This window comes from Pelophylax lessonae (genome assembly GCF_965119305.1).
Source record: "Pelophylax lessonae genome assembly, chromosome: 10".
NCBI lineage: Eukaryota > Metazoa > Chordata > Amphibia > Anura > Ranidae > Pelophylax > Pelophylax lessonae.
This window is the reverse complement of record NC_138777.1, coordinates 213064953-213077134: the sequence shown is the minus strand read 5'-3', so window position 1 is coordinate 213077134 and position 12182 is coordinate 213064953. Positions and strand designations below refer to the sequence as shown.

General features: G+C 46.0%; 1 protein-coding gene across 1 annotated transcript in view; it reads left to right on the top strand.

Moving 5' to 3' along the window:
- The window catches only part of CRISPLD2 (cysteine rich secretory protein LCCL domain containing 2), a 75221-nt gene extending 65692 nt beyond the window's left edge, over positions 1-9529 (top strand). Inside the window, exons 14-15 of the mRNA XM_082270415.1 lie at positions 7131-7264; positions 9343-9529. Coding sequence (XP_082126541.1) covers positions 7131-7264; positions 9343-9397 — 189 coding nt within the window. The 3' untranslated portion in view covers positions 9398-9529. The remainder of the gene's footprint in view (positions 1-7130; positions 7265-9342) is intronic.
- Positions 9530-12182: the final 2653 nt, after the last annotated feature.

Here is a 12182-nt window from a genome sequence, read left to right as displayed (position 1 = left end):
AACAACAACCAACTTCAGAAGTGATGTCATGTGATGGTTTACTTTCCGTGTGTTTTTTCTTCTCTGAGCATGCCCAGTCTTGCTCAACTGATTTTTGTCTGCCGAAATCTGTACTGACTGACGAACAATCGGCCGTTCTGTTGACGGCCAACAAAAATTTTATAGCATGCACACCAGATTTTGTTTGGCCGAAAAGTCGCAGTCGGCTGTCGGAAGCATCATACTAACAAGCCGATAATCGGCCGATTGGACGGCGGCCGAAAATTCACGGCCAACAATCGGTGCGTGTGTACGAGGCTTTAGTCTGTCCCCTATGTTAAATTGCTGATTTACCCTGATTCTTGAGACTCCTGTTTTCTGAGACTACAGTTTTTTTTATCTTGGACTCTCAGGTCTGACCTGCATATGAATGTTAGAGATGACCAAACACTTCAGGGGGCCTTCTAGCTATTTTAGCTGGATGGAATTCAGGACAGTCACCTCTGTTTTTGTCTTTTATTAGGCCAGTAAAGGCACTCTCACCTCCAGACTGATCTGAAAATCCACCTAGTGTGCAGGGAAATTACTATAGAAAAAAGCAATATTGGTATTTTTATGCAGGACTGTTTAAAGCAAATTAGCAAATCCCACTTTCCCTCTGTAATGAAAATCTCACCAATGTAGGAGGCGCAAAGAAACAAAGTACTGCAGGAAAATGAGACCATTGTGGGAGGGGTAGAGACACAAACTACTGCAGGGAAATCTCATCGTTATGGGAGGGGCAGAGACACAAACTACTGCAGGAAATCTCACCATTGTGGGAGGGGCAGAGACACAAACTACTGCAGGAAATCTCACCATTGTGGGAGGGGCAGAGACACAAACTACTGCAGGGAAATCTCACTATTGTGGGAGGAGCAGAGACACAATCTACAGTGGGTAAATGTCACCATTGTGGGAGGGGCAGAGACACAATCTACAGTGGGTAAATGTCACCATTGTGGGAGGGGCAGAGACACAAACTACTGCAGGGGAATCTCACCATTGTTGGAGGGGCAGAGACACAATATACAGTGGGTAAATGTCACCATTGTGGGAGGGCAGAGGCACCAAATACTGCAGGGAAATTTCACCATTGTGGGAGGGGCAGAGACGAAAACTATTGCAGGGAAATCTCATGGTTATGGGAGAGGAAGAGACAAAAAACTACTGCAGGGAAATCTCACCATTGTGGGAGGGGCAGAGACACAATCTACAGTGGGTAAATGTCACCATTGTGGGAGGGACAGAGACACAAACTACTGCAGGGAAATCTCACCATTGTGGGAGGGGCAGAGACACAAACTACTGCAGGGAAATCTCACCATTGTGGGAGGGGCAGAGACACAATCTACAGTGGGTAAATGTCACCATTGTGGGAGGGACAGAGACACAAACTACTGCAGGGAAATCTCACCATTGTGGGAGGGGCAGAGACACAAACTACTGCAGGGAAATCTCACCATTGTGGGAGGGGCAGAGACACAATCTACAGTGGGTAAATGTCACCATTGTGGGAGGGGCAGAGACACAAACTACTGCAGGGGAATCTCACCATAGCGGGAGGGGCAGAGACACAAACTACTGCAGGGGAATCTCACCATAGCGGGAGGGGCAGAGACACAATCTACAGTGGGTAAATGTCACCATTGTGGGAGGAGCAGAGGCCCCAAATACTGCAGAAAAATCTCACTATCGTGGAAGGGGCAGAGACACAAACTACTGCAGGAAAATTTCACTGATTAGATCCAGCCCAAAATAGCAGGATCTGGTAACTGTCAGGTCATCCAATCATAGGATGACAGCGGATTTTATGGCCTCGGATGTAGCTGTAGACTAGAGTTCTCTTTCCTCCTTGATCTTCTTGGCTTCCACCCCATTTCTTGAATTACAAAGTGTCCTAGAAGAAAAACAAGAAGGAATTTAGCCTTGGCTCCTTCCCATTGAGTTCAAACCATTGATGTGTCCATCTTTACTTCCGATAGCTTCATTGAGTTAAAGCTTACAACAGGTCAATATGATGCGCTATCAAATATTTATATGAATTGAAGAGTAGACAGCAAGGTATACAGACCAGCGAGAACAAATGCTCCGCTACGTATGTGATCATCATTAGGGGTGGAAGTTGGGAGTTATCGCTGCAGGTGGTCAAAGATTGCTGCAAGATTCGCTGATGTCAAGCAGAAAAGCAAAATGTGAATGCGGCTAAAAAACAAGTGACTTCTAAGAAAGACGCGTGTCGGAGTTTTGTAAGCAGTGTATAAATACTGCCAGCTGTGCTCCGTCACCCCCTCTCCTCGCGTCGCAGGATCACACACATGGTCTACATTGTCCACATGTGCTTTGAGCACATGACCGTTTCATTAAAGGATGGAGCAACTCTTAGGAAATCTTTGATAGGATTCTGACCTTGTTAAACCTTGCTGGGGAGGCATTTTGTTTACCAGTTAAAGAGGAACTTTACCCATCTGGGGTTCTTTTTGAACTTAAAATATATATATATTTTAAATTAAAATAACAAACATGTTATACTTACCTGCTCTGTGCAATGGTTTTGCACAGAGCAGCCCCGTTCCTCCTTCCCTTGGGTCCGCTGCTGGCGCTACAGGCCCCTCCTCTTCGGTAAGTGCCCCCATGCAAAGCTGCTTTCCATAGGGGCACCCACACAGGCTTGCTCCTGAGCCACCCTGTCTGCGTCTATTGACACAGGCCAGGCAACTCGGCCCTGTCCTCTGCCCCCCCTGTTGCAGCGTTTGATTATCAGCCAATGGCTCCCACTGCTATTAATCTGCCCAATGAGGAGGGAGACAGTGGCGCTGGATCAGATCTGGCTCAGGTAATAATATGGAGGACTGGGGGGGGGGGGGGGGGATCCTGCAGAAAAGAAGGTTTTTACTTTAATGCACACATGTTAAACACAAGGCCCGCAGGCCGAATCTGGCGCTCCAGGCCTTATCTAAGTGGCCCTTGCACCCAGTTCTGCAGCCAGAACAGCTAGCGCTACAGGCCCCTCCTCTTCGGTAACTGCCCCCATGCAAAGCCGCTTTCCATAGGGGCACCCACGCAGGCTTGCTCCTGAGCCGCCCTGTCTGCGTCTATTGACACAGACCGGGCAACTCGGCCCTGTCCTCTGCCCCCCTGTTACAACATTTGATTATCAGCAGTGGGAGCCAATGGCTGCCCAATGAGGAGGGAGACAGTGGCACTGGATCAGATCTGGCTCAGGTAATAATAAGTAGGACTGGGAGGGGGGAGATCCTGCAGAAAAGAAGGTTTTTACCTTAATGCACACATGTTAAACACAAGGCCCGCGGGCTGAATCTGGCCCTCCAGGCCTTATCAAGTGGCCCTTGCACCCAGTTCTGCAGCCAGAACATGGTGAAACTCCATTCTACCACCTCCGGCTCTGGCCCTCCGCTCTCCACTGTCACTTGCAAACACAGCAGTTCTCCTGGAAGTAACAGATCCCTGCACGCACTAATGGCAGGGACAGATCTCCAGAAGGTGAGAGAGAGAACGACCTCTTTGAAAGGCGAGGCAGAGCCGCTAACACAGGTAGGTACTAGAGCCAGGCCAGGTAGGAGAGAGAGAGAGATACAAGAAAGCTTTAGGGGGGTTTGTTGCACACTGTGCATAGTGCACTCCTAAACCCTACACTCTGTACCTAATGCACTCCTGAACTTTGCACTCTATATGTAACGCATGCTAGATACAACTGGCCCTTTGAGGGCAATCATACTGCTTATGTGGCCCTTTGATACCCCTGTAATGCATAGAATACATTGAGGTAAAACATCTCAAGACTTTAGAACCACTTTAAGCCCCTCTTAGCTTGCCTGGGTATGGCAGAAACTCACCTTCCCAGCTTAATTTAGCGCTATCCTGCTGTGAATTACCAAAATCCCCCATACGCCAGGTCCTGTACCGCCATTTTCTTTGATGTCATCAGAAGGCCGGGTGACTCTTCCAGGTCCTAGCAGCTGGCACACTGATGACACTCCACTGAGCATGCGCAGTGTGTTCTACATAGCCCAAAAGCATTCTTGGATGCGTGACATGGGTATTCCAGAAGGCTTTAAGTCAGGGAGGCAAAAAGGAAACATTCTGGCCTAGATGTGAAAGATAAAAGGGCAGAAAGTGTGTTACTGGCAGTATCACAAAGGGGTAATTTTATAAAACATTTGTATCAATATTCCTCCTGTGAAACAGCATATACATTTGTTCTGTGCGAATAGAGGTATAATCAAATGTTATTAGGCTATTTTTCTTTCCAGATCAAATGTTGCTTACTTATACAGAATAGAGGGAATTTAGGAAAATACCAAATTTGGCCTCTAGATGGAGCTGACGATCATAGGAAACAAATGATTATTTACTATGATTGTCACCGCTATCTAGTGGCCGTAATGCAGTTCCTGATTCACTCTATTCTGTAAGAATATGATAATTGTACGTTTTAATAATAATTATAAGTTACATAGTTTTATAGTAAACATTACTGGTAGGGAACTAAGTGGCTTGCAGTGGTCCTGAGACCTTGCCCTTATTTTATTCTTAGTACATTAAAAAACAGGTTTTATTTATTCACTGGAATCTATCTCATCCAAAAAAGAAATGTGCCCAGGTCACTTTTTTCCATGACCCCCAGTAGGGCATCGCTTGTGAACCTCAAGGAAAAGTCACTCTGCATTCCTTCCCAGCACTTGGCGTTCCGCAGACACAGCCATCAGACTTAAAATACGATTCTTACATCCAGTCTACCTAATACAGCTGGCATTCCTGGCTCTGCCCTTGTATGGGTACAGAGTGCTGTGCCAGCTTACAGGGCAAAGCCTGCCATTAGATACGCAGGCAGTAAATAGATGGTAAAACTTTTACTAACTACGGGAAAGATTTATGTCATTTTTATTGGTTTTTTTTTAACTAGTAATGGCGGCGATCTGCAATTTTTTTTTTTGCGGGACTGCGACATTGCGGCGGACAGATCGGACCCTTGACTGACATTTTTGACACTTTTGGGGGTACCAGTGACATTACTACAGTAATTAGTGCTATAAATATGCACTGTTACTGTAATAATGACACTGTCAGGGAAGAGGTTAACTTTATTAGTGATCAAGGGGTTAAGTGTGTCCCTAGGGGCGTGTTTCTAACTGTCAAGGGGCGTGGCTTGTGATGTAACCACAGAGACATACGATCCTACATAGCAGGATCGTATAGTCTCTGCAGTTACACCAGGGAGAATGACAGGCGGCTTTGTTTACATCAGCTGTCTGCCTCTCTCCCTCTCCAGCGGGAGATCGCGAGTGGCCAGCGGACATCGGAGCCGCCATTCACTTGCGCAGGGATGCCAGGGAACGAGCGGCGTTGGGAGCGCGCCTGCGGAGGAGCGCGCTTGCCCTCTAGAGGCTCGTGGGCGAACGGCGTAGCGATACGTCGCTTTGCCCAGGAGGGGCTGACCGCTGCAGTATATGTACTTGACAAATCAGCAGGTTGCAAAAACCATGAGCAAAAAGTATATGTTCCAGATTTACTGCTCATCCAGAAGACTACAAAAGCCCGGTATGCCACAGAGGAGGGTAGGCGGAGCATTAGGCTGCTAAGACCTGTTGCCAGTGCCACACTTACTAGTATTAGCGGCCGCCAGTTTTTTTAAGTCGTCGGCCAGTATTATCATACTGCCAGCAGAGCGGCCGCTTTATGGGGGCGCCAGACCGATTTGCCTCCTAGGCCTTGCCACCCGGCCCATTAAAACTGGCAAGTGGTGGGGACTCTTTTCGTGCAGGAGCCAGGAGGAGGCTGTTTTTTTCATGCAGGGGCAGCTTTTTTGACGCCCCCCCTGCAAAGTGCCGCCCTAGGCCTGGGCCTTGTTGGCCTAGGCCAAGATACAGCGTTGAGTCACAAGACTGCTATATACTGCTGATGAAAAAAAAAATGTATTTAGCAGTTTATATTTACTAAAATAATTGCATTTCCATGTTCTGTGTACTGTGAGAGACCGTTTTTTAAACAGGGCACCAAAAGATGCAGCATCGCAGGACTTTTCAAAACACACCGCACCCACAGAGCACTGATATGAAGAGTTCTTTAGGATTTAGGATTTAAAAGGAAATATTTTATTCTGTTTTTGGTGCATTTTAATGCAGCAAAAGCGCATCAGTGTCAAAGGAGCCTTACACTTTTACTTGGGTAGTTAAAATACCTTTCACCCACGTGCTGAAGCTGAATGAAGGAGCGCCACCCTTTTTGGACCCTGGGAGTTACTGTATGTACACAACTGCTTCAAGCAGAAATGTTGCTGAGATCCTAAAAGACATGGTGCTGCCTATACTGGCGACCGGTGGGCGTGGTCAAAGTGGGCGTGGCTTAAGAGCTTACAGAAAAATAGTGACCTGCCATGTAGAGAAACTATCATGTTAGAGAGATTGCTGTGTGGATAGAGGATAATGCTTTGTAGATAGACTGTCCTGTTGGGGTGACTACTATGGTATGCGGTCAGGACTGCTCATCGTTCCGTGGGAGAGGTTGGCCTGTCTCTGGGCTTACGTAGGTCACCAGTCCTCAGGAGGGATGTGTTGGAGCTGGAGAGAGTCCAGAGAAGGGCAACTAGACTAATTAGGGGATTGGAGGACCTTAATTATGAAGAGCGTCTGCAATCGCTTGATTTATTCTCCCTGGAGAAGAGACGCCTGAGGGGGGACATGATAGCAATTTATAAATATCTCAATGGGGATCTCGGCATAGAAAAACAGCTATTCAGTCATAAGGACTCGAGGGCATACAATGCGATTAGAGGAGAAGCGTTTTAACCTCAGGCAACGTGGGGGGTTCTTTACTGTTAGGGCTACAAGATTGTGAAATTCTCTACCACAAGAGGTGGTTTCTGCGGGAAGTATGGTGGCTTTCAAAAGACTCTTAGACGTACATCTCAAGGATCAGAACATTCAGGGGTATGAGAGATGATTACGGCCACACACACCTACACAGGTTGAACTGGATGGACTATTGTCTTTTTTCAACCTCACCTACTATGTAACTATGTATTTCTGAAATGGTTTTTGATGGAATCTTATAGTTATAATGAAGTTTGATTGGCGTCCTTTATTTTCCAGACCTCCAGCATCTGCAGAACGGCGGTCCACGCTGGAGTCATAAAGGACGACGTTGGCGGGTACGTGGATGTCATGCCTGTGGACAAGAAGAACCATTATTTTGGCACCAATAAGAATGGGATCCATTCAGAAAGGTAGAGTCTGATCAACCCCAATAATACCTCTTTTTTTTTTGGGTGGGGGGGTAGTTGCTGAATGTTAAAGGGGACCTTCAGGCCAATAACAAAAGAGAAGGAAGGAGGACTACTATCATACAATATTTTTAGGGTCCCACCTTTAAAATTCATATCAGACTTGCATCCAAGCATGCAGTCTTGCTGGCTGGAAAAAGAGGGGAGACAAGCAAGCACCCTTTCCTCTCCACATCCGTACTAGACCTAATGTCCCCACCACCCACCCACCCCCCCAATTCTAAAAACCAGACCTTTATATAAGCATGCAGCTCAAACCATTTTAGGCCACATGTTCTCAACATAAGGTGGTACCTCACCCATGTTGATGAGGACAAGGGCCTCTTCCCCATAACCCTGGCCCGGGGGTTGTGGGGGTCTGCAAGCGGGGGCTTATCGGAATCTGGAGGCCGCTTCTGTATAGTATCCCACTTTTACATAGTACCCTTTATAATCATTCACAAAAAAGTAAAAAGTTTTAAGAAATAAACATTGTCCTCTGATGTAATTCCAATGTGCATTACATCATCCAACAATGTACATACAGGACACCAATGACCTGCGCCACAACCATCTCTCCCATCCCTACTCATAATTCTTCCAAGTTTCAGGCCGGCTGCTGAATCTCAACAAACCGGCTGGGGATGCTGAGAAAGGCTGAAATCATCAAACAAAAGCAGGCAAGGGAAGGAGCTGTCATTTAGCCCCAGAAGTTTTTTATTTTGATGTCACTTTTGCAGGATTATCTCCTACAGGTGCGCCACTTCACACATTCCACCAAACATGTTATTTAAAGAATTGTGAATTTTTATACCTGCCTGTGATCCCATTGGGGAGATTCTCTCTCACTTCCTGCCCCTATGATATCTGAACAAGAAATTGAGGGTGTGTCATCATCATGGACGTCCGCACAGGGGGGGGGGGGGGGGAAGTGCCCCCCCCCCTGAAAATTTTCTGGCCTGCTCTAAGAGGGGAATCTATGGGGACCCTGCTGTAAAGGGGGATCTATGGGGACCATGCTCTAAAGGGGATCTATGGGAGACCCTGGCATGGCCTGCTCTAAAGGAGGATCTATGGGGACCTGGCCTGCTCTAAAAAGGATCTATGAGGATCTTTGCAAGGAGAGCCTGGAGTACCTGGCGGTGCAGGAAAACCTGGTAGCACAGGGAATATAGGTAAAAAGGTAAGACTAAATAGGGATCTATAGGGACCCTGGCCTGCTCTAAAGGGGGATCTTAGTGGGGCCCTGGCCTGGCCTACTCTAAAGGGGGATCTATGGGGACCTTGCTCTAAAAGGGGTCTATGGGGGACCCTGGCCTGGCGTGCTCTAAAGGGGGATCTATATGGATGAAAAAGGTCAGAGCATGGGTGACCTTAAAATGATTCCCCCCGGAGAAAGTTCTGTGGATGCCCATGGACATCATTGGGATAGGAAACAACAGAAATCAATAAAAACATGTACACCTTGCAAAATGTTCCAAAAGTTTTTTTTTTTTTAGTACCCCCCCCCCCCATTGAAGAGATTTCCCATTACTTCCTGTCCTAACAGGACGTGAAGGTACTCTACCCAAAGGGGACATGGATGTCATTAAAAAAACAGAGGTTCTAAATCAGGGGTCTACAAACTATGGCCCTCCAGTTGTTCAGGAACTAAAATTCCCATCATGCCTAGTCATGTCTGTGAATGTCAGAGTTTTACAATGCCTCATGGGATGTGTAGTTCCACAACAGCTGGAGGGCCAAACCTTCCCAACTCTACATAAAAGGTTCTGGCTGGATTCGAACATTGAACCATGGCAGTCCACCTCCCATGCTGTATTATGATGGACGGCCTCGCTGACCAATAGCATTGTACAAAAGGGGTGGGACCAAGCACACCCCGAAGTCGCTATTTGCATACTAGTTTTCCTTAGGCTTTGGGGCTTTTAAGGAGCTAAACAAGGTATGAGGTTCCCTTAAATAGGGAAATGACTCAACCAAGGCTTTAGGTGCTGAGCGCACAATGCCTTCCAGTAATAACAAATCCTTTCTCTGAATTTCAGCATCAGGAATCGGAAAGAGGGCAAAGCCTTCCGTATCTTCGCCGTGAAACAGTAACCCGAAAGCCGTGGAATGTCTACATGAACATTGAGAAGACCAAAAACACCTTCCTCTGTCTGCTCTGCAGAATTGGGTCAAACCACCATCTCCTCCTCCGCCTCCGAACACCAAACCCCGAAAAAAAAATAACGCTGCGTTCCACACCGGAAAAACCAGCACACGCCACCGCAGCGCCTGAAACCAGCCGGGCCGGGAGGAATTCTCCAAATTCCGAGACGCTGAGCAGCGGACGTCAGTTCCTAATACCATGCTAATAAAACGGCACTGTCCACGGGGGCCCAAAAAAAAAAAAAAGTCCCGCAAACTTGGCTTTCTTCTCGCTTTCACGGACGCTGGGGCCCAGATTTCGCCTCTAGGAATGGAAAGCATTCGGGGGAAGTGCCGCATTTTTTTTTTATTTTTTGGTTTTTTTTTAACGGTTTGTTTCGTGGTGCCCCTCCGTACTGTATATAATTGCCTTTAAAGTTTTGTACTTTTTTTGTATTATTTTTATTAATATTATTATTATTAATATTATTATTAAGATTGATGTTTTTATAAACAGCAGCGCTGGTCTTTTTTTTTTTTTCTATATATCGGGGTTAATAATTTCACCCTGTTTTTTTTTTGTATATAGATTTGAATATGTAACGTTAGCAAATGGATGGTGCCGTATTTACAAAAACTTTTTTTGTTTTTTACCATGATGTACAGTGTGGTCAGGATTTTAACCCTTGTTCCCCATTTTTATTTCATGGCATTTATCCTTGTTCAGCATGATCCAGTCCCTGACGTTACCCGCTACTGATGTAATGCGTGTACATGGTAGCGGTTCTGAGGCAGGGCCTAAAGTCCCTTTTTTTTTCACACACCTATAAATTATTACCCCAGTCTTTTGGTTGATCAGTGATTAAAGTGTAGCTATAACCAAAACTATTTTTTGGAGAAAAGTAGAACTCTTTTTTTTTGCACATTGGGGAGATTTGCCTTCACTTCCTGTCCTGAAAACACAACAGGAAGTGAGAGAAAATCTCTCTAAAATTAGGGGATATCCCTTCTAAGACAGTTGTCCCCATCAGGAAAATTTCTCTATACTTTCCTTTTCTGGTGACAACCAGAGACGTTTGGATTTGCATTATTCTCCCACAAGGGCCACCAGGACTAATAGCATACATTATGGGGTACCGGGGGGTGGGTGTGCCAACTTTTTTCTCTTTATCTACAATAGGGATGGAGGCATATGATCCTACCAAGTCATTGCCTTATTTAAAGTCCCAACAATCCCCCCTTCTGAATCACTTTAAAGGTTGGTTCTGCACAGATGCCACCTCTAAGTATGCAGGGACTGCCCACCATGACCACTTTATGGCTTGGCCCTGCCCAGAGTCTATATATGCAGGAACCACCCAAATGATCCCCGATTCATGCAATTAACACCTTTTTTGAATTACTGCACATATGCAGTAATTCAAATGAGCATGATGCTGTGATCCCAGGACATGGCTTGGGACACAGCATAGGTGGGACAGAGGATATGGGACTATCCCACCAAATCTGGGACAATTGGTATTCATGTAATTAGAATTAAGAGGGTAAATCTCTCAATAACAGATAAAGCAGAAAAAACTCCAACCTTTTCCCACGCAATCTAAAACTAAAGTGTTGGCTATAGATACACTTTAAACGAAAACACGCACACAGACGCAAATCTTCAAAGCAGCGAGTCTGCGAGATTTACACAAATGTTCCCAGAGCTTAGAATACACGTCTAGCAACGCGTTTCAATCTGTTAAAGGGTCAGTCCACTCAAAACTGATGTTTCACTAATGAGTACCTCCATAAGAAACGCAGAGCCTTCAACTATGGTGGGAGATCTTGTTACCGATTGGTATTTTTTCTTGGAGGTATTAGGAGCTGGTGGGTGTTCCAACCACAATTTTGGGTGGCCTGGCCTTTTAAGATTCCCATGACTATAAAGAGGTGTGTTCCAGGCTTGTTGGACATCGTCAGTGCAGTTTATGGAAATACTGGGTATTTCCTTTGGCTTTTTGATGCTGAACAAAATGGCAGGATTGCGAAGGAAAGGAAAGCATGTCCGGTAGACGGGGAGGAGAGAATTAAAACACAAATGTTGCTTTGACCTGATGTTGACTAGTAATCAAAATGGGGGGAAGGAGATGGGGCAGTGGCACCAGAACATCCAAATTGCAGTTTCTGAAGTGTTGGCTCTCTCTTTTTGTAACGCAGGAAAGGAGAGGAGAGTCTGTGCATTATTGATCTTTTGGCACATAAACCATTTCCTGTATAAATGACCAGCTCTGTATTTGGCTGGAGATGGATGCCTTGAGCTTGTCCTAATCTCTGCGAGATGCAGGGGGGGGGGGGTGGCCCTTGTTCATTTTTATTCATCGACCCTTACATGTCCCAATGGTCTGTGCCGATGCAGAGCCGAATGCGGCTTTGATCGGGTCTTCAGCCAGTAGCCGTATTAGTGCACTTGCAACAAAACCAATCAAGTACGTCTGTGATACTTTTTTTATTTGCACTAACATCCAAATTTTCAGGACAAGCTTTCCGGGGTGCACCCTCTTCTTTAAGGTCCAAGCAGTCAGTATATTCCAAAAGTAAGTACTGATTGGAACTTGAGGAAGAGGGTACACTCCGGAAAGCTTATCCGGAAAATGTGGATGTTAGGTCCTGTTCACAGTGGCATTTAAAGCAGGAGTTTGCATTTGATAATATGGACAGTGCCATAGGCATGCACAGGGAGTGTGCCAGGTGTGCCTGGGCACACCCTATTCAC